The 23,294-nt window shown below is 44.4% G+C and overlaps 1 protein-coding gene across 1 annotated transcript in view; it reads left to right on the top strand.

Moving 5' to 3' along the window:
- The window catches only part of TXLNA (taxilin alpha), a 1,198,503-nt gene that overhangs the window by 374,005 nt on the left and 801,204 nt on the right, over nt 1-23,294 (top strand). The window contains exon 3 of the mRNA XM_044082609.1: nt 914-1,255. Within this exon, the coding sequence (XP_043938544.1) occupies nt 914-1,255 (342 nt within the window). The remainder of the gene's footprint in view (nt 1-913; nt 1,256-23,294) is intronic.

Raw genomic sequence — 23,294 nt, 5'->3', positions numbered from 1 at the left:
CTTGTGTCTGGGTGAATACTTTGCACAGTAAATCCGTGTATAAATATGCCTGTGTGCATTTACATGCACTTGCTTGTGTCTGGGTGAATACTTTGCACAGTAAATCCGTGTATAAATATGCCTGTGTGCATTTACATGCACTTGCTTGTGTCTGGGTGAATACTTTGCACAGTAAATCCGTGTATAAATATGCCTGTGCGCATTTACATGCACTTGCTTGTGTCTGGGTGAATACTTTGCACAGTAAATCCGTGTATAAATATGCCTGTGTGCGCATTTACATGCACTTGCTTGTGTCTGGGTGAATACTTTGCACAGTAAATCCGTGTATAAATATGCCTGTGTGCGCATTTACATGCACTTGCTTGTGTCTGGGTGAATACTTTGCACAGTAAATCTGTGTATAAATATGCCTGTGCGCATTTACATGCACTAGCTTGTGTCTGGGTGAATACTTTGCACAGTAAATCCGTGTATAAATATGCCTGTGTGCATTTACATGCACTTGCTTGTGTCTGGGTGAATACTTTGCACAGTAAATCCGTGTATAAATATGCCTGTGTGCATTTACATGCACTTGCTTGTGTCTGGGTGAATACTTTGCACAGTAAATCCGTGTATAAATATGCCTGTGTGCATTTACATGCACTTGCTTGTGTCTGGGTGAATACTTTGCACAGTAAATCCGTGTATAAATATGCCTGTGTGCGCATTTACATGCCCTTGCTTGTGTCTGGGTGAATACTTTGCACAAGACATTAATATGCTGTTGCTGTCTGTATACATTGCAAAAGACTTTGTTGTTGCAGCACACTGTTTACATCTGTTGCTTAAAAGTAAATATCTGCACAGAATTAGAGCAGATGTTTAGAAGCAGTGAGCCTAGCACTGATTGAGTTTATTTTTCTTCTAGCTGCAGAAATCACACCTGCTCGTCAGACTGTATCTTGTGATGTATCTGAAGAACTCAGTAGGAAGCTTGAGGACATTTTGAACACCTACTGTTCAGACGCTAGCAGTGAAGTTGGGCAAAATGAGGATGGAATACAAGCAGAAGCAGTGGAGACTGAAGACGTTGAGAAGGGTAACAGTGACTCCCCAAAAAATGGGGAGCCGGAAATTGAGTGCCCTGAAATGAATGGAGAAAAGGAGTATGCTAAGTGTGCAGCGACTGTGGAGGACTGTAAAGTGAGCAGTGATAATACTGAGAAAGATCAGAAAAGGGTGCAAGAGAAGAAGAAGGCCAAGGGTCTTGGTAAGCTGGTGTTTGTTACGTGTGTTTTCATGTCCTGTTTATTAGGGCATTAGATAGCCTGTCCTTACTATTCTCTATTGTTTATTACATTATGGGGTTTGGACCCCGGCGGCTACAGCACTGGACTTGTAATGCTTCAGTAGTGGGGGACAAGAGTCCTTCACTTTCTATTTCCCAGGCCAGCTACACAGCTTCAGCCGAAGGTTTCTGGTCCATCATCCACTGTGCATGGAGGGACCGATTCTAGGCAAAAGGCTGTCCAAGATCAGCTAAGTATACAGATTGTGTGATGTGTCAAATTGTTTTTTTAGTAGTAGTAATTTTCAGAAAGTGAAAATACATTACCCTGTAGTAGTCATGTATGGGTGACTCTTCTTCCTGCTACTGATTAGCTGCGCCCACTTACTGCTCTCTTTCTCTCTCTCCATACTGCCATCCTCCCCAGCAGTCCAATTGTGCAGTAGTTTCACTTTATCTTTTCCCCTCTTAGTGTGAATGCTGTAGTATTGCAACACCTCCTTCCATTCTTTCCTCATCTCCTCCATCCCTCCATCCTTTTTGTCATATTGACTAGTTTTGCCATCTTCTGCATTTATCTATGAATTTCTTTTGCAGGTTTTGTTCTAATCCTGTTTATCTTTTCCCACAGTTATTTGCAATAATTTTTTTGATGTCATTTTTCATGTCCTTTATACCCTTTACTCCCTGTTTTCCCTTTGTTTGTCTTTCTGCTACATCCTCCACATACAGAAATCATGAGTCTTTTTCCTTCTTATGAAATATATCCTCCCCTATCCACAGTACCTTTTTTCTGTACCTCCTGTACCCATTGATAACTTCAGAATGTGCTTCATTCCTGCCTCTGCTCCTCCACATTGCCAGCAATGATTATTTTCCTTCCTTTTATCAGTTTTTTTAGGATTTAGATACCATGTGTGTAACACCCTCAGGTTAAGGCCCTCTTTCCCACGAGTCTTCTGCCTGTGATCCTTTATCTGCAGTACTCTTCCATTTCTCTGTACTGATATTATTGCAGTACTCTGCCATTTCTCTGTACTGATATTATTGCAGTACTCTGCCATTTCTCTGGACTGATATTATTGCAGTACTCTGCCATTTCTTTGGACTGATATTATTGCAGTACTCTGCCATTTCTCTGGACTGATATTATTGCAGTACTCTGCCATTTCTCTGGACTGATATTACTGCAGTACTCTGCCATTTCTCTGGACTGATTTTATTGCAGTACTCTGCCATTTCTCTGGACTGATATTATTGCAGTACTCTGCCATTTCTCTGGACTGATATTATTGCAGTACTCTGCCATTTCTCTGGACTGATATTATTGCAGTACTCTGCCATTTCTCTGGACTGATATTATTGCAGTACTCTGCCATTTCTCTGGACTGATATTATTGCAGTACTCTGCCATTTCTCTGGACTGATATTATTGCAGTACTCTTCTCTTCTCTTCTTAGCCTTTCCATAATTTGTTAGCACCTGCCCTCTCTTCCTTTTCTTCTCATATAGTCGTGTTTCATTCTTTGTTTTGTCTTTTTTCCCCATTTCTTCAATTGTGACCTTTTCTTTGTCCTACTATTCTCTCCCTTTGATTTCTGTTTTTTTCTCTCCTTCATATTTTCACTGCTTCCTTCTATCTTAGGTAATCCCACCTCACTGCTGTTTACTATGTCTTATTGGTGTTCAAGCTTCTCAAAGCTTTTAAATTGCTTTCTACTTCACTGTTATTTCTCAGCAGGTCTGCCTTTCCTTTTGTCTTAGCCCTGTATTCCCCATGCGCATATCTGGCTTGTGGAACTGAAAGGGGGGGATATACAGTGACCTGTACTTTCTATTCTCCCCTTGCTTCTACAAGGAGCTTTTCTAGCAAGCAGCCCTGAACACTGGCCTCACGTATTGGAAGTGGTTTCCCCCTATCTCCACCAGAGAAATTGCACTTCCCTAATCCTCGAGCACCTGCTACCTTTTGCACCCCTCAGAAAAGGCATGTGATCCATGCCCCTTAATCTCCTCTCACCCTCCTCCCCACTTGGCTCCTCCATTATTGGGGCCTCCCTGCCTGACTCTTCGAACACCAGTCTCCTAGGTCTCAGTAAGGGCTGTATCCTTCTGTGCCCATTATGACTGTCTCGTTCTTTTTCTCCTTTTTGTTGCTGACATTTTCTTTTCAATCTCTGGCTCTCTGTAGATGTTCTTTGTGTTTCACTGTTGCAGTCATTACATTTGGGTAATCTACTGGCAGGTTGCCCTCAGTCGGCCTGAATTCCAACGTTTTGGGTCCTGCGTCAGTTGCTGTCTTCTCTTCCATGACGTCAGGTCGTCAGGGGTATAAAACGTGCAGCTGATGCCATTTTCTTTAGTCTTTCTTGCCGCACGGTGCCCGAAGCAGAAGCATTTCGCAAGTGGCGGTTGGCAGACTACTGAAATATTCACGTTTGAGTTTCAGAAGCAAAGTCTCCAATAAAGCTAAGTACCCCATTGGGGAAACTTTTTTCTTGCTTTTTACCGATGTCAGAAAAAGTTAATAATTGTATTACTTGTGGGAGGCAAATACCTCCATAAGGATTTCCATTTATACTGTATTCCTTGCATAGGCCCTGATCACAATGTGCCTGGTTGTCGGTTTTGTGCTAGATTTAACCAACGCACTATTAAGCGTCAGTATATTTTTGCATCTAAGTATTTTGGAAACAGATTTAACTACCCAGAGATGTCGTCGGATAGCAATCCGACTACCGGAGTACATAAAAAACGCAAAGAAAAGGACAGAGAAAGGCAGTCGAGATCCAAAACAGATGACAAAGCTTCTCCTTAGCCAGTCGCCGGTTCGCCGATACTTAGTGAGGTGCTTTCGCAGCCCCTGATACCCACTACCTTTGAGTTGCAGGCCTCTACCGACACCCATGTGGAGTCCGGCATGCCGCAAGATACTCAGGATATTGGACCGACGGATATATCTCCCTCAGATGGGTCCGGAGCCTCTGAGCAGGCACCGGCTTCTGAGGATGTATTCAGATCTCAACATTTTTATATCAAACCGACGAAAGCTGCAAAACCAAAGGCAAAGACACCTTCTAAAACAAAAAAAAAAAAGACGCCGCCTGAGCCACGTGCACAGGCCTCTATGCCTAAAAAACAGATGATCAAAATGGCTGAAGACCTTATTACCGTGATCAGGGGTACCCATCCCCCTCCAGATAGGAGGCCTAGGCAAGGCACTGACTATGAATCTTCAGATCAGGTTTCTATTTCTTCTGATTCCTCTTCTGATCAGGAATTATCTTTACCTCTCTATGAGGATGCTGATGAGCCTGTTCCATCTGCATCTCCTACTGAGGATTATTCATTTGGAGAAACCTTGCATACTTTGAGGGAGCATTTTCACTGGGATAGTCAAGACTTCTCATAATCAAAAAAGAGGCTCAGGGATTTCCTCCTTCTCCCTCAGCACAAGCCTTTAGCCATTCCCCCTGTGTTAGACATTGTGGATGATGTCTTTTCGGAGTCGAGCCTGACCCCTGACTCTTTACCTCCGACTCCCAGTAAGCCTGACTGGTATTACAGGGTCCCTGACTCTCATAAATTTTATTTAGAAACCCTGCTGCTGATCCTGAAACTATTTCACAGGGTCCAAAGGGAGTTGAGGCCTCCACAGCAAAAAAAAACCTACTCCCTCTGACAGAGATTCAAGGGCACTGGACAGTTGGGGAAAAAAGGTTTATACATCTGCAACCTTGGCACTCGGGGCCTTAAACTGTCAATTTCATATGCTTAAGTACCAACAACATGTTATGGGATTGCTGAAACAGAAAATGATGTTGATTTCAGAATGTGCAGAAAACAAGGAATTGCAAGAATTATTGCATGCAGCTGAACAAGTTAGAAAGCATACTTTGCAATGTGGTTTTGATTCTTTAGAGGCCTCCTGCAGGGCCGCAGTTACTGGAGCTGTGATTAGGAGGCATGCTTGGTTAAAGGAACAAAATTTGCCTAATCATGTTAAAGCCAAATTGATAGATGCACCTTTACAGCATGATTCTCTGTTTGGTATTAAGGCAGAAGAGGTGTTAAAGAAAATGGAAAACAAAGCTAAGTCTATGCAAACTGCTAAAGATTTTGTACAAGTGCAGCCACCTAGATTCAGTAGACACTGGCCAACAAAAATTGGTCCTTTCCTGTGTCAGACAGAGCTCAAAGGGGCAAATCCAGACGCCCTAAGGGTTCCAGGCTCAAGACTCATACAGGTCAAAGCAATGGGGTGCATCCACCTCCAAATCTAGAGGAGAAAAAGCGCGAACCTACAGAAAGCAATCCCAATGACTTCCCTCTGCCTACACCAAGCACTTATCTTTTGGCAGCACTCATAGGGGGAAAATTAGCACTTTTTGCTCAAAATTGGCAGTTAATAACCCAGGACAAGTGGGTACTAAACATCGTATCACAGGGATACAGATTCCATTTCCACACTCTGCCAATGACAAATGGTTGTCTAGACCTGCCTAAAAACCAATGGGCAGAGACACGGAAACAGGTTACGTCCCTCATGGATATGGGGGCCATTCAGACAGTACCAGAACAGGAAAAAGGACAAGGTTTTTACTCAAGACTGTTATTGGTACCCAGAAAGGACAAAGCCTGGCGGCCAGTACTGGATTTATCGATTTTGAACACATACCTAGACATTTCAAAATGCTCACTTTGCAACAGATTCTGTCCATGCTAGGCAAGAATGCTTGGCTGGTGACTTTAGACTTAAGAGGCATACCTGCATATCCCAGTAAGATAGTCCTGCAGAAGATACCTCAGATTCAAGGCTGGCTTAATGCATTACCAATTCTCTGCACTGCCCTTTGTAAAGACCCTGGGCGCAGTAGATAGGCCAAAGTGCCTGGCACCAGTAATTGCATTATGCAGACAAAGAAGTATTCAGATATATCCTTTGACTGTCTCATTCAAGCAGAGAACAAGGACACTCTCTTCTACGACATCTGGCGTTTGTGAAAAGGCTTCTAGCATGCCTAGGGTGCACAATAAACAAAAAGAAATTACTATTGGTACCCTCTCAAAAGATAACATTCCTGGGTGCAAGCTTACATACAACTGCCCAGATGGCTTACCTCATGCCAGACAAACAAAGGCAACTGACAACATACTTCAAGCTGATGGCAACAAAAACCCAGTCTTCTGCAAGACAAATTCTGCAGGCTCTGTGCTTCATGGTATCCAGCATCCTACTAATTCCATATGCAAAACTGCATATGAGGAAACTTCAATGGTAATTAAAAGTTTATGGAGTCAGCATTGTCACAGTCGGAAACAATGATTCCTCTCATACCCTGCCTGCAACAGGAGTTTCTATAGGTTCATAGGTTCATACTAGGCTATCTGCCCCAGGGCATTTATAAGCCTAGCCAGAGTGTGTTTGGCTTTCGCCACCCATTTTAAATTAATTTTGCTATGCCCTTTTTCGAGGTTCGTATACTGTGCCTCTGTCCAACAGTGACACAGAAGTGATACCCGGGGTAAACCTACGATCTCCCATCCACTCATCAAGATTCCTCTTGAAGAGCGTCAATAAGGGACTCTGCCTAACCTGGACTGGGATTTTATTCCAGAGTGAAGGGAGCCTCTGGGTTATGAATCTGTCCCTCCAGCATGTCCTATTTATTTCATTGCTGAGGTTCAAGTCTCTCGAGCGCGTAGCTCAATGGGATTTGGATTTTCTGAGGTGCAGCATGTCCATTAATTCCGGGTTAGACATGGCTTTATACATCGGGCACAGATCGCCTCGGAGCAGGCGGTATGCCACTGAGTAGAGCTGGAGTTTCTTTAACCGGGCAGCATATGGCATCTGTTTGAGCCCTTTGATCCTCTTGATGAGGTACTTTTGGGGTCTTTCCAGTTGCTGCAGGTGTCTGGTAAGGTGCATCCCAAAAGGGGCATTGTACTCAATTATGGGCCTGATGAGGGATGAGTAAAGAGGCATGATGACCTCCCCTGATCTAGATGTGAATCCCTTCATGATTAGGTGGGCTATATAAAATGTTTTTCTAACCACTTTGGCCACGTGGTTGTCAAATGAGAGATTGCTATCAACTTGGGTCCCTAATTACTTCTTCCTTACTTAATGGATTACCATCTATGTGGTAATTTGTGGGCACTTTGTTTTTGCCAGAGGGGATGACTATACACTTTTTGGCATTTAGCTTGAGGCCATGGCTCTGGCATCAGTTGTCTGTTTCTATGAGGCCCTTTTGGAGGATGCTTGTGTCGGCTGGAGAGTCAATTATGGCGCCCAGTTTGCAGTCCTCTGCGAACTTGGTCAGCCACAGTCCTTCCGTGTTGGCTTGTACCTCCGAGAAATATATACCGAACAAGAGAGGTCCCAGGACTGAGCCTTGTGGGACGCCACTTGTAACTGGTTTGGAGTCTGACATGGCTCCAGCAATGGTAACCATGTGGGTTCTGTCCTTGAGCGAGTTTGCAACCCATCTAGTGACATAGGGGTTTATATTTGAGCTGGTGAGCTTATCTATAATTCCCGAGTGGGGTATTGTATCGAAGGCTTTTGCGAGGTCCAGATAGGCTGTGTGGACCACCTTCCCCTCGTCAATGGCCTTGGTGACTGTTTCAAAGAAATCGGCCAGGTTTAAGAGGCAGGATCTGCCCTTAACAAAGCCGAACTGGGTAGGATCCAGTGTCTGTAGGTCCCCAATATCTTTATTTATGAGGTCCATGATGATCCTTTCCATAGCTTTGCAGACCAAGCTAGTCAGGCTTATGGGGCGATAGTTTCCAGGATCCGTTGAGGCACCCCCTTTGTGGAGAGGGACCACTGTTGCTGTACGCCACTCTTTGGGTACATATCCTGTAGTAAGGCTGAGATTGAACAGTAGTTTTTTGTTTGGGTTTAGCTCTTCTTGGAGTTCATGTAGGACGCAGCCCGAGACGCAGTCTGGTCCCATTGATGCTGTGTTTTTTCTTTGGAGAGGGCGGCTCTTAACTGTGCATCTAAGATGTCAGGGGGGCAGCACTCTGCTGGGATAGATATTTGCCCTTTTGGTGGGGAGGGAGGGGGGAGAAGTTTGCGCTGAACCTGCCAGCTAGGATGTTGGCAATGTCTGTGGGTTCGGTGTATTTTTTGTAATTTTGCACTAATTCTGAGCATATCTGGGAATTCCCACCCAGGTTCCTAACATAACTAAAGAAAGCAGAAACCTTATGGATCCTCACGAGTGGAAACTAAATCCACAAGTATTCAGCATGATAACAAAGAAATGGGGGAGCCTAGACAGATTTATTTGCCTCTCCTCAAAATTGTCAATTGAAAAGATTCTGCGCAAGGACTTATCACAGACAAGCATGGAAAGTGGACACCCTCTCCTTCAGTTGGGAAAACCTGTCAGTTTATGCCTTTCTTCCTCTGCCTCTTCTACCCAAGGTCCTCCTAAAAGTCAGACAAGAGAAGCCAAATATGATATTAATTGCCCCGGACTGGCCCCACCAATACTGGTACCCAATCCTAAGGAACTTGTCTCAATACCCAGCTTGGACCTTGCCTCAAAGACCACAATTACTGTCCCAGCAAAACAGTTGGATGCTGCAAAATCAGCTACAGACTCTGAACCTGACAGCATGGTTAATCATGTAATCATACAAATGACACCTCTCAGGAAAGCTGTGATGGATGTCATTTTGCAAGCCAGAAGGCTTAGTACTAGAAAATCTTATGCTGACAAATGGAAGCGATTCTGTGCTTGGAATCAAGCACAAGGAACTGATACAGCAGAACCACATATTCTTCAGATATTACAATACTTAACTGAGATGCTTGACAAAGGCCTATCTTTCTCATCAATCAAAATCCATGCCTCTGCCATTTTGGCTCATTACAATACAGAGCCACCAATTTTTTCCTCATCCTTTACTAAAGCAGTATCTTAGAGGAGCCAAAAACCTAAGGCCTCCTAGAAGATCACCATTACTTGCATGGAACCTCAATTATGTGTTGGAAAAGCTCACCCTGGCTCCATTTGAACCAGCTGCTACTGCTGATATAAAGTTCTTATCATGGAAGACCGCTCTGCTACTAGCAATTACTTCAGCAAGAAGGGTTTAAGAGCTACAGGCCCTCTGTAGAGCCTTTTATCATATTTTACCCAGACAGGGTGTCTCTGAGGACAAATCCTACTTTTATGCCTAAGGTGGTTTCCACTGTGGCTCTTAACCAAACAATTCATCTACCAACTTTTTATCCAAATCAGCAGAACAAAGGGGAGAGCATTCTGCATTCCTTGGACATACACAGACAGCTAAGATTCTACTTGAGCAGGATAAAAGCTCTAAGAAAAAACAAGCAGTTACTAGTGTCATATGCTGCAAGATCAGAAGGAAAGGCCATCTCAAAGCAGGCAATTTCAAAGTGGATAAGCCACTTTATCCGTTTCTGCTACTTGCACCATGGTAAACCTGTGCCCAAGGGCATTAGGTCTCATTCCACCAGAGCTCCAGCTACTTCGGCAGCCTTTCTCAGAGGAGTACCTACCAAAGGCATTCTAGAGGCTGCTACTTGGAGTTCTGTTCACACCTTTAACAAAGCATTACCATTTGCCTCGCTACTCTAGTCCAGGGCAGGCTTTGCCACTGCAGTGCTGCAGGGCCTTATAGCCGCATCTAATGCTGTTTAGCTCCAGCCTTCCAACCATAGCTTTGGGATTCTACCCAAATGTAATGACTGCAACAGTGAAACACGAAGAACATAGTACAGTTGTGTACACTTACCATAAATGTAGATGTTCAAGTGTATTCACTGTTGCAGTCAGGGTTGCCAGACATCCCTGTTTGGGCAGGACTGTCCCGAGATCAGCAGCCTGATCCCGAGTCCCACCCTGCCGGTTTAAATACGGGCCAGCCTCCGCTTTGTGTTTTTTTTTTATTGGCCCGTATACCTGGCATACGGGCCATTGAAAAATAGCTAAACACGGAGCTTCTTGTGTTCCGCATTAAACACGAGAAGCTCCGTGTTTAGCGATTTTTGATTGGCCCGTATGCCGATATACGGGCCAATCAAAAATTGCTAAACATGGAGCTATGTGCTTAGTGCAGAGCTACTGTTCTTTAATGTGGAACTCTGGAACCTTTTTTTTTTTTTTTTTTTTTTTTTTTTTTTTTTGGGGTCCCTGGCTGATGCATGTTTATAGATATTTATATATAATATTGCTACCTTTTTGGGGGCAAGAAAAACTAAAGAAAATGGCGTTGGCTGCATGTTTTATACCCCTGACATCATGGAAGAGAAGACAGCAACCGACTCAGGACCCAAGACTTTGGAATTCAATCCGACTGAGGGCAACCTGCCAGCAGATTACCCAAATGTAATGACTGCAACAGTGAATACACTTGAACATCTACATTTATGGTATGTGTACACAACTACTTTCTGTGCAGTCTGCTGCCTCTTTCTCTGCCTCTGTCCAGTATTATGTTGCACCAGAACATGATGTTGCAGGTCAGAGAATGTTTGTGGGAGTCCCCTTCCTTCCTTCTGCTTCTCCTTAGTTTATTTCTTTGTCTTCCTCCCTCTTCATCTAGTCTCTTGTCTTTTTCTGCAGGTTTTGTAGTTGTCTGCCCACTGGGCCTGCTCGAATGTCCTTTGGTATATGCAGCATTACATGGAGTATACGAACATTCTGACCACATTCATTCTCCCTAGTATTGTGAAGGTCCCTTTTCCTCCTTTTTCTGGGATTCCCTCAGATTTTTTCTCTGCAGCCTCTTTGGTGAACACAACACACTAAGTACTTGGGGAATTCTGTCTCCCCCCCCCTATATTGTTCCTGATTAGCACTCTTTTTTTTTTTTTTTTTTTTTGTGCGTGTTGTATTGCAGACCTGAGCTTGAGAAGTCTCAAAAACTGGACCTGTTGCTGCTAGGGCTGCCTCTGTATCCTTTCCCAACAACATACATTTACATATATCTGCAGTTAGGATCAGATTGCTGGCTCTTCTGTTAAGAAAAATTCAGCCAAAGTGAAACACTTGATGCCCATTAAGAGGGCACTTGCACATATCTCATGGGTTTTCAATACAAGAGATTCACTGTGTCATATAGTGAAAACCCCCGTCTTGGCTGAGTTTTCTTGCAGTTTTTGCTGAATGGTTTGTCTTTGTGACCTTTTTTACCATTTGGATTCTTAGTTGTAATATTTTTCAGGCACCTTAATTTTTATGGGCATCAGCTGCATTTAAAGACCCTGTGTTTCAGAAGTGTTGTGCTGACGAGGTCAGTAAGAAGGCTGAAACATGCATATCCACAGCTAGTGAGATTTGGCTTTACTGGCCTGAACATAATTGTAAAGACTTCAAAAGTAAAAAGATCATGGACATTTGGAAGCCATGCAGCTGAAATTCTTGATGACCTTAAGGGGTCATTTGCATATATCACGTGGGGATCCATTATAGAAGGTTTAAGGAATCACATGGTGAAAACTCTAGCTTGGCTGAAAACTCTAGCTTGGCTGGGTTTTTCCTGAAGTTTTTAATGAATGGTTTGTCTCTGGAACCCCAGTAACTTCAGTCTCTCTCTGGTCTGTTGCATGTTGCCTTGCACCTTGCTGGATAAAGACCTTTGTTCTTCAGCACTTCCCATAAGAAATTCCATCTCACCATGTCTTAGGCTTTTGGTTTGTCAAAAAAGTACCCACCCTCCTTGTTCTACTCCTTCCATTTCTTCTAGTAGTTTCCACCAGTTCTATTTGGTCTTCCTATTTTTGATGGATCCATTCTGATGTTTTTTGTATCAACAGTGGCAGGATGTCGCCTGACCTTCTTGCCAATAACTTGGTCAATATCTTTTTATCTGCATCAACCAAGTAAGTGGACTGAAGGCCTCCTACTGTCATCCTGTTCTGTTTTGGTATTAATGTTACCCTTTCCTGCCTCATGCTATTTGAGATTACCCCTGATTCTAGTGGTCTTGCATAGCACCTACCACATCTGATGTTCTTCGTGTTTCACTGTTGCAGCATCACTTTTGGGTTATATGCTTGCAGTAGCCCTCAGTCGGCCTGATTAACAAAGTCTTGGGTCCTACGTCAGTTGCTGTCCTTTCTTCCATGACGTCAGGTTGTCAGGGGTATAAAACATGCAGCCGAGGCCATTACATCAGTCTTTCTTGCCGTGTGGTGCCCAAAGCAGAAGCCGTTCGCAAGTGCCAGTCGTCTGACTCCTGAAATTTTCGTTTTCGAGTTTCAGAACCGAAGTCTTCAACTAAAGCTAAGTACTCCGTTGGGGAAACTTTTTCTTGCTCCTTACCGATGTCAGTAAAAGTTAATAATTGCATTACTTGTGGAAAGCAAATACCTCATAAAGATTTTCATTAGTACTGTATTCCTGGCCTAGGCCCTGACCCCGACGTACCGTGCTGTCTGTTTTGTGCTTTATTTAATCAGCACACTATTTGTCGTCTGTACGTCTGTATATTTTCGCCTCTAAATATTTTGGTTCTTGGTTTAATTATCCAGAAATGTCATCGGTTAGCCATCCGACTACCGGGATTCCGAAAAAACGCAAGGATAAAGATAGAGACAGGCCGCTGAGGTCCAAAACTACCAATGATGCTTCTCCTAAGCCAGTCGCTAGTACTCAGCGAGGTGCTTTCGCAGCCCCTGATACCCACTACTTCTGATTCACAGGCCTCTACTGAGACCCATTCGGTGTCCGGTATGCCGCGAGATGCTTCAACTATGGAACCTGCAGATGTCTCTACCTTGGATGGGTCCAGAGCCGCTGTACAGGCACCGGCTTCTGAGGGGGTATTCAGGCCTATGGACTTGCATATTAAACTGACGCCTTCTTTTTCTTTTAGGCCTAAATCTCGAACCATGCCTAAAAACGATGTCCAGGCCGCATGCTCAGGCCTCTATGCCTAAAAAACAAATGATAAGAATGGCTGAAGCTCTTATAACTCTAATCGGGGGAAGCCAACCTCCCCCTTCAAAGAGACTTAGAACTGAAGTCGTTTATGAATCTTCTGACCAGGATTCTGATTTTTCTGATTCTTCTGATTATCTGGATTTGCCCTTATCTACTTATGAGTATTCTGATGCAGAGGACTCTATTCCCTCTGCTTCCCCTCCAGAGGATTTTTCTTTTGGTGAAACCTTACATACTCTAAGGGAGCATTTCCACTGGGAAAGCCAGGATTTTTCTGATTCAAAAAAGAGGCTTAGGGATTTCTTACTCCTGCCTCAGCATAGGCCTTTAGCTATTCCTCCTGTATTAGACATTGTTGATGCCTTTTCACAATCTAGTTTGGCCCCTGATTCTTTGCCTCCTGCTCCCAGAAAACCTGACCGATATTACAGGGTTTTTGATTCACACAAGTTCCTTTTTAAAAATCGTATTGCGGATCCAGAGACTATTTCACAGGGACCCAAGGGCTTTAAGGCTTCTACTGCTAAAAATCCTACCCCTTCTAATAGAGACTCCAGGGCACTGGATAGATGGGGTAAGAAGGTTTACACTTCTGCAACCTTAGCCATTAGGGCTTTAAACTGCCAGTTTCATATGTTAAAGTATCAACAACATATTATTGGATTGCTTAAACAGAAAATGAGGTTGATTCCTGACTGTGCGGAAAATAGACTTGCAGGATTTAATGCATTCTGCTGAACAGGTTGGAAAACGTACTTTGCAGAGTGGATTTGATTCTTTAGGGTCATCTTGCAGGGCTGCTGTTACTGGTTCTGTGCCCAGAAGGCATGCTTGGCTTAAGGAGCAATCTTTACCTGATCATGTTAAAGCTAAATTGTTGGATGCTCCCTTAAATCAGGACAGTCTGTTTGGCAACAAGGCTGAGGAAGTTCTTAAAAAGATGGAAGATGTAGCTAAATCTATGTCAACTGTTAAAGATTTCTTACAAGTTCAGTCTCCTAGATTTAGTAGGCAGTGGCCCTCTAAGAATTGGTCCTTTCCAGTCTCGTCAAGGTCTACTCAAGCCAAGCCCAGACATAGCAGAAACCCCAGGTTTCAGTCCCAGGGGACACACAAGACTAAGCAGTGGGGGGTTTCCGCACCCAAATCAGGGAGTAGTAAGACCCCCCCACCCCCCTATGGAAAATGACTTGCTTCTAAAACTTTCAAGCACTTCCCAGCTGAATGCTCCTGTAAGCGGAATGATTGGTCTGCAGACCAAAAACTGGGAACTCGTTACCTAGGACAAATGGGTTTTAAATATAGTGTCCCAAGGATACAAATTTCACTTCCACACCTTACCAACACCAAGCGGGTGGCAAGATCTACCCCCATATCAGTGGGCAGAGGCCCAAACTTAAGTACTCTCTCAAGCATGGGGGCTATTCAGTTGGTACCAGAAGAGGAAAAGGGACAAGGGTTCTATTAAGAGACTTTTCCTAGTACCCAGAAAAGGCAATGCATGGTGTCCTGTATCTTTCTACTCTAAATACCTTTCTGGTGATTTCCAAAATTCAAGATGCTGACTCTTCACCAGCTGCTTCCTATGCTAGGCGCAAAGATGCATGGTTGGCAACACTAGACTTTAAAAGAAGCATACCTGCACATCCCTATCAGGGAGTCTTGCAGAAAATACCTACGCTTCAAAGCAGGCTACATGCACCATCAGTTCTCTGCACTGCCCTTTGGCTTATCTACTGTGCCTAGGGTATTCGCATAGTGCCTAGCTCCAGTCTCTGCACTGCCCTTTGGCTTATCTACTGTGCCTAGGGTGTTCACATAGTGCCTAGCTCCAGTCATTGCATTCTGCAGGCAAAGAAATATTCAAATATACCCATATATGGACGATTGTCTAATTCGGGTAGAAAGCCAGGACATACTTTTGAATCATCTGGCCTTTGTTCAAAGGGTACTGACTTGTCTGGGGTACTCCATGAATGAAAAGAAATTGCATCTGGTACCCTGCCAACAAATTATATTCCTGGGAGCAAGCTTGATTACAACTTCCTTGATGGCTTTCCCCATGCCATAGAAAGAGGTTCATTTGATAGCCTACTTCAAACAAGTGGCCACAAAAACCCAGTTATCAGCAAGGCAAATACTGCAAGCCTTGGGGGTCCATGGCCTCCTGCATTCTTCTAATTCCATATGTAAGGCTGCATATGAGGAAACTACAATGGTGTCTCAAAAGCCTATGGTGTCAACATTCTCAGGCTGTAGAAACAATGATTCCTGTCATACCTTGTCTACGCCTAGAGTTCCTTCGGTGAGCAGAGGCCTGCAACCAAAACAGGGGACTACCATTCACACTACCCCCTGCCGCCCAAACCTTAACAGACTCCTCAGACTATGCATGGGGGGGCCCCACCTGGCAGAGAAGTGCATTCAGGGCAAATGGAACCCAAGTCAAATGCACCTGCATATCAATCAAAAAGAAATGTTAGCTGTACAGAATGCTGTGACAGCCTTCAAGGACCACATTCTTCCAGGACAATTAATGATAGACGGACAACACCACTGTTTATGTGGTCCATTAACAAGTAGGGGGTACACATTCTTACCCCCTCTGCAGACTAGCCATGGCATTGTGGAACACAGCCCTGAGCTATCAAGTACATTTACAAGCTCAATTCCTGCCAGGAAAACTAAATACACTGGCAGACGAACTAAGCAGAAACCTCATGGACCCACACGAGTGGAAACTGGAACCAAGGATTTTCAACTTGTTGACAAGCAAATGGGGGAGCCCGGATATAGACCTGTTTGCCTCCCCCCAAAACTATCAGTTGGACAAATTCTGCACAAAGACTCCCCAAAAACAAGCTTGGAAAGTGGATGCTCTGTCCTTCAGCTGGAAAAACTTATCAGTTTATGCCTTTCCTCCTCTGCCTCTGCTTTCCAAAGTACTACTAAAGATCAAACAAGACAAACCAAGGACGATTTTGATTGCACCAGACTGGCTGTGCCAACACTGGTACCCCCTCTTGCGCAGTGTCACTGTGGGCCCCATGTCACCTGCCTCGGACTCCTACTCTATTGTCTCAGCAGGAGAACCAAATTCTGCACCCTCAACTTAAAACTCTGAATCTAGCAGCCTGGCTAATTACATAATTTCTCCTTTACCATCCCTCAGTAAACCAGTGATGGATATCATTTTAGAGGCAAGGAGGCCTAGTACCAGAAAGTCTTACGCTGAAAAATGGAAAAGATACTGTGCCTGGAACCAATCTCAAGGGATGAGCACAACAGTGCCCAATTTACCTCAGATTGTACAATACTTAACTGAGATGCTTCATAACGGCCTGTCTTTCTCCTGCATCAGAATTTACACCTCAGCCATCTCAGCTCATTATAACACAAAACCCACCCCTCTTCTCTCATCCACTGCTTAAGCAGTTACTCAGAGGGGCCAAAAATCTACGACCACCCAGGAGAGCTCCAACTCCAGCCTTGGGACCTCAACCTTTTTATTGGCAAAGCTCACCCTTCCTCCTTTTGAGCCACCTGCCACTGCAGACTTAAAATTCCTTTCTTGGAAAGCAGCTTTCCTTTTAGCAATTATTTCAGCAAGAAGGGTATCTGAATTACAGGCCCTCATGGCAGTGGAGCCTTTCATCATCTTTCATGCGGACAAGGTGTCACTCACGACCAATCCCTCCTTCATGCCCAAGGTGGTATCCAGTGTGGCCCTTAATCAGTCCATACATTTGCCAACCTTCTTTCCTAATCCACAGAACAAAGGGGAACAGATTCTGCACTCCTTAGACGTGCACAAACAACTTAGATTCTACTTGGACAGAACTAAACCTCAAAGGAAATCTGATCAACTGCTGGTGGCATTTGCTGCAGGGGCAGAGGGGGATGGATATTTCAATGCAAACCATTTGCAAATGGATAGGCCATTGCATTCATTTTGGCTACAAACATGATGGAAAACCTATCCCACAGGGGATCAGACCCCACTTTAACAGGGCTGCATCAGACCCCACTCTACCAGGGCTGCATCTACCTCTGCAGCCTTTCTCAGAGGCGTCCCTACCAGGGACATCCCAGAAGCTGCTATTTGGAGTTCTGTACATACGTTCACCAAGCATTACCATCTGCCAATTTTCTCTAAATCCAGAGCTGGCTTTGCCACTGCAGTCTTGCAGGGCCTTTTAGCTGGTCCTACTTCTATTTAAATTCCTCCTCCCATCCTTAGCTTTGGGAATCTACCCACAAGTGATGACTGCAACAGTGAAACATGAAGAACATAGTACAGTTGTGTACATTTACCTTAAATGTAGATGTTCGAGTGTATTCACTGTTATAGTCCTGGTTACCCTCCCTCCAGCCCCCTTCTTTTTTTTTTTTTTTTTTTGATATACCTCTACTTTCCTTTGCTATCTTCAAAAGCTTTTTGGTGTGTTTGCTTTTTTGTTGGAGGTATAACCTTGTATATATTTATAGATTTAATTGCTGCCCATTAAGGGGGCACCTGACATCTGGGGCAAGAAAAACTGATGTAATGGCTTCGGCTGCATGTTTTATACCCCTGACGTTATGGAAGAAGGGACAGCAACAGACACAGGACCCAAGACTTTGTTAATCAGGCCGACTGAGGGCTACTGCAAGCAGATAACCTAAAAATGATCATTGCAACACTGAATACACTCAACATCTACATTTATGGTAAGTGTACACAACTGTACTTTCTCCACTCTGCTTGTCGAACTCTCGTGAAAATCCATCTGGGCTTCCTGTTCGTCTTTCCTTAATTTTAAGAATATCATCTTTAACCTCCTCTTTGGTAATGTCTGCATTTAACATTTCTTTCTGCATCTGTCCCAGTTCTGTTCCTTTCCCCAAGTTTTTCCAGTCCTGTCTTTCTCATGTGTTTTTATTCTGTGTAAATGTCTCTAATACTCTTTAGAATGTTCTCTGATTTCTTTGTCATCTTCCCTGATTCTTCCCTTCCCCTTCCACCCTGTGCATCTCCCTTTTGTTTTTTTTTTTATTTTACTAGCTGTTTACATTGATTCTCCCTTTACTTGGCCATTATTTATGTATTTATTTTACATTTGTTTACCGGGGTTATCCACTGGGCTGAGAATAATTAGCCCCTTTTCAGTGGAGGCCCATGGAGAAAAGCCATAACAGTTAACATGACAAATAATAAAAATGTCAACAAATAAAACCATATCGAATGGGTATACATAACCTTAGCTTAAAAACTTACTAATAATAGAGTGCAGTAATGTATACAGAAATGTTTGAGGAGACACTCAAAGTAAGGATAAAGAAGAACAACAAAAGGTAGCCGTGAAAAAATACAATGGATGCATAAATTGCATTTGAAACGTATCAAAGTAGCAAATAATTGCAAGAGTTAAGTTTGAATAACTGTAGACAAGATTTTCAGATAAGTAAGTGAAATAGTTCGGGATTAGATTTGGAGTGAAAAAACATAAGCCAGCCAATTAGGGTCTAGCAAGTGGTGAGTAAGATAGTACTGATAGTAGGTGTGACAGTAAAGTAATTGTTAGCAGAAGTAGCAGCACCGAGGGTCTGTCATATCGTCGAACTTTTATAAGTTTGAACGATGTAATATTGAACCCAAAAACCACACAATAACTAACACACACAACAGCGATTCCCTAACAAAAAAAAAAAAAAACATAAACCTGAAACTTAAATATATAAACTCTAAGATTGCACCACAGTGGAGGAAATAGCAAAACCCCGAAAACGGCCCACTGATTTTTTCCCCCTGGGAAAAAATCAATGTGTTGTGGCTTTTCTGTTTTTGCGTTTCAGACTTTTGGGTTTGATATCGCATCTTTTGAACTTATACATGGTCGATGTGATCCAGACCCTAGCACTGATATTAGATGTAACAATAAGTTAAATCTTAGCTAACAGCAGTAGTAGTACTGATGGTAGATGTGACAATAAGGTAAAAGTTAGCAGTAGTAGTACTGATAGTAGATGTGACAATAAGGTAAATGTTAATTAGCAGTAGTAGTACTGATAGTAGATGTGACAATAAGGTAAATGTTAATTAGCAATAGTAGTACTTATAGTAGATGCCCTACACTGACCGCCTTAAAAACCTCCAGCTATACTCTGTCACATATAGTCTACTCAAGAGGCGATCTCTGCTTAACATACAAGGCCATGTCAAACCCAGAGCGGTTGGACATGCTACATTTAAAGAAATCCCAATCCCTCAGAGCCACACGCTCCAGGGATCTAAACCTTGTCATCACAATGAACAAAACATGCTGGAGGGATAGGTTCCTGACCCAGAGACTCCCCAGACTTTGGAATAGATTGCCCATACATATCAAGCAGAGTGCCTCTTTGGTCCTCTTCAAAAGGAACCTTGACTATTGGATGGGAGAAAGGAAATTCACCCCGGGGATCACATCAGTCGCCCTGCTAGACAGAGGTCCAGGGAAGTAAATATTATGGGAAGAAATAGCCGGGGAATTGTTATGGCTAGGCTTGTATAGGCCCTAGGGCTGATAGCCTAGTACCAACCTATGAACCAGTAGTACTGATAAGTAGATGTGACATTAAGTAGATGTGACAATAAGGTAAATGTTAGTTAACAGCAGTAGTAGTACTGATAGTAGATGTGACAATAAGGTAAATGTTACCAGCAATGGTAGTACTGATAGTACATGTGACAATAAGGTAAACATTAGTTAACAGCAGTAGTAGTACTGACAGTAGATGTGACAATAAGGTAAATGTTAGTTAGCAGTAGTACTGATAGTAGATGTGACAATAAGGTAAACGTTAGTTAACAGCAGTAGTAGTACTGACAATAGATGTGACATTAAGGTAAATGTTAGCAGTAGTAGATGTGACAATAAGGTAAATGTTAGCAGTAGTAGATGTGACAATAAGGTAAATGTTAGCAGTGGTAGCACTGATAGTAGATGTGACAATAAGGTAAATGTGTGTTAGTAGCAGAAGTAGTACTGATAGTAGATGTGACAACAAGATAAATGTTAATTGTTAGCAGTGGTAGCACAAATAGTAGATGTGACGATAAGGTAAATGTTAGTTAACAGTAGTACTGATAGTAGATGTAACAATAAGGTAAATGTTACCAGCAATGGTAGAACTGATAGTAGATGTGACAATAAGGTAAATGTTAGATATGAAGTGTTTAACTTAATATCTGAAGTAGTTGACTTCATTCATTCTGCATGTATGGGTATTCGGATCCGAGCCGGCAAAACTTTTCAAGCATCAGCTCTGAGCTCCAAGCTCCTCCCTTACCTATATTACATCACTTCCTCCTATCTAGTCCCAGATCTCGTTTGCCGCTCTAAGAGTCAGCATCGTGGTCTCTGAGCTCTAAGCAAGGTGGTAAGGTTTGTTGGTCTTTTTGGTGATAGTTGAGTGTGAGTGCCTTTCCCTTTTTCCTCCCTTTGCGTTGGTCGTCGTGTTAGTTGTAAAAAAAAAAAAAAAAAAAAAAAAAGTTTTAAGTGTTTTGTGATACTAGTTTCCTGCCTAGGCCCAATCCCTGTTAAGCGTGTGTGTGTGAGTGGGCCGTTAGGGCTTGTACTGTTTCTATTATGGCTGAACAGCCTAAGGTTCTATTTAAGAAGTGCACAGAGTCTGGTCATAAGCTCTCACCAGTCGATGGCTGTTTATGTTTAGGGGTCGCCCATCTGTCTGCATCCTGCGTCATTTGTTCAGGCTTTAACCCCAGGGCGTTGAAGGATCATCTGGCTAAGCTTGTGGCTAAGGGTCTGCTGCTATCTTCTGCCCTGGAGTCTGCCTCGGTCTCCTCCCCAGCCAGTGACACTGTGCAGGCAGGGACTCAACCTCCCGCCAGGCCTACTTCGTCGGAGTTGTCCCAGAGAGTTAGGGACAGAAGGGAGAAGAAGCGCCGCAAAGAGAGGGACAGGCCCAGGAAAAGATCACTGGACAGGGAGTCTTTCTCCAGCCCCTCTTCAAAGGTACCCAGGTCTCTTTCTCTTTGGCTCCGCTCTCCCTGTTTCTTGACAGAGCCGACGGAGTCTTCGGAGCCAAGGCCACTACCCTCAGATGTGGCCCAGACCTGACTCTGTCGCTTCCTCTAGGTCGACTCTGAGCGTCTCCGACCTTGATATGGACAGGCTAATGACGAGGTTCATTCAGAACCAGATTCAGATGGGGATCTTACCAGGGCCCTCTCCCATTGGAGAGGGTCCTCCAACTATGTTCCATCCTTTTGCTCCTTCCCCGATCCGACCCGATGCTTTGGGGTTCTCGGGTCCGAGACTTTTTGGAGCTGTTGAGTTGGCGCCGATGGTTCTCGTGTCCTCGACCGGCCGTTACCTGGAGTTTCTCGTATCCGGGGTACTCTCGGAGCTGTGGTCGGGGAGTCGGACCTGAGGGTCGAGATCTCGCTCTTTCGGATCCCATCCTCAGTGCCTGGTCTACCCTGCCGTTGGCTCCAATCCCTGCTTCGGTGCCAGGGAGAGCCTCATCTTTACGTTGTACGGAGGTATGCTCTCCATCAGCATTCGGGGCAGTGGAAAGGGTTCTCTCCCAGGGGTTGAGACCACAGCTCACCTTCTCTGATCCTACCCAGACCCCTCTGATTTTGGATTCTGCTCCCATTACTCTGTCGCAGGGACAGCCCATGCCAAATCAACCCCAGGTTGTTCCCCTCAGGGAACCTCTGGAGGCTTACGAATCTTCCAGAGAGTCCCACTGGAGAGGAACCTCGTAAGCGCAAGTGTAAGAGGATGCACTTGGACTCTTACCACTGATACGGACTTGGATGAAGGAGAGGGTTCCCCCAGATCACCTACCGAGGACGTCTCGTCCGGAGACGTTATGGAGATCCTCCGCCAAAGAGGAGGTTGGTCAGCCCCCAAACCCTCTGCGGATGAGTCCGTATTCCTGGAGGCCTTTGGAGTGGACCCATCTACTTCCTGGGTCTCCCCTCCAGCGGCCAGCAGACCCTTTGGTGGACCTTATCACAACTAGGGCATGGAAGGATCCTGACACTGTAGAGCCTATACCCAGAAGGCCAGACAAAATTCTTTCCCCGCCGTCAGACAGGCAGGCAGGCATGGTCTATAGGAGCCCCGGTAGACGCTTTGGTGGTTGCAGCTGTCACAAAGAAGGAACTGGCACAGGAGAGTTCTCTGTTCATCCACCAGACAGAGTCTAGGTCGATGGATCGTTTCGGGAAGCGCATGTACTCGTCAGCGACATTTTCTATTCGTGCGCTGAATTACTTGGCACATGTTATCCGACTGCAGCGAGACCTTATATCGGAATTAACAGAGTCGTCCCCGGAGTCTCTGTCGCAGCAGGACAAGCAGTCTTTCACTGTGAAGATGACTACACTGAAATCAGTGACTAATACCTCTATACCTCTCCTCTCTTATGCTACGGAGGGAGCCGCTAGGGCTGCTGGTACAGGCGTTGCCTTGAGGCATCACGCCTGGATCAGGTTGTGTCAATTTGCGGACCCCTTTAAGGCGTCTTTCAGCAACGCCCCTTTCAATGGATCATCCCTATTTGGGAAGACTGTACGTGACACACTAACCCAGAGTGAGAAGGCAGAAAGACTTTGTCAGCCATCGGAATCCACTTCTCTAACAACTAGAGGTCCTATTCCAGGAACCAAAAGGGACAAAAGAAGATGTGGTTCAGGAAATCAGTCCTTTCGTGACACTCAGGAGTATTCGTCCCCCAGAGGCAGAGGGGGACAAGACTGACACTGTCCCAGAGGCAGTGGGGGTCCCAGAAACTTCGGGTCTAGGGAACCCTTTTCCGACAGACCCGCACAGCAACCTTGAGGGGTTGCCCGGCTGCTCTACTTTGGAGGCAGTCGGGGGAAGATTTTCCTTACATCCATTGGCATGGGAGTCCATTACTGCAGACCGCTGGGTGTTAAACATCATATCCAGAGGATATTCTATCCCCTTCATTTCATGTCCCACCTTCCAGATGTCCACCCGCTCACAGGGAGGCTGCAGCTTTAGAGGTTTCGAAGCTGCTACAAAAATGAGCCATCGAGCTGGTCCCCCCAGATCAATCCGGAAACG

This window comes from Protopterus annectens, chromosome 1.part1 (assembly GCF_019279795.1).
Source record: "Protopterus annectens isolate FY-2018-M chromosome 1.part1, PAN1.0, whole genome shotgun sequence".
NCBI classification, from domain to species: domain Eukaryota; kingdom Metazoa; phylum Chordata; order Ceratodontiformes; family Protopteridae; genus Protopterus; species Protopterus annectens.
The sequence above is the reverse complement of the archived record's forward strand: the minus strand, read 5'-3'. Positions and strand labels throughout refer to the sequence as shown.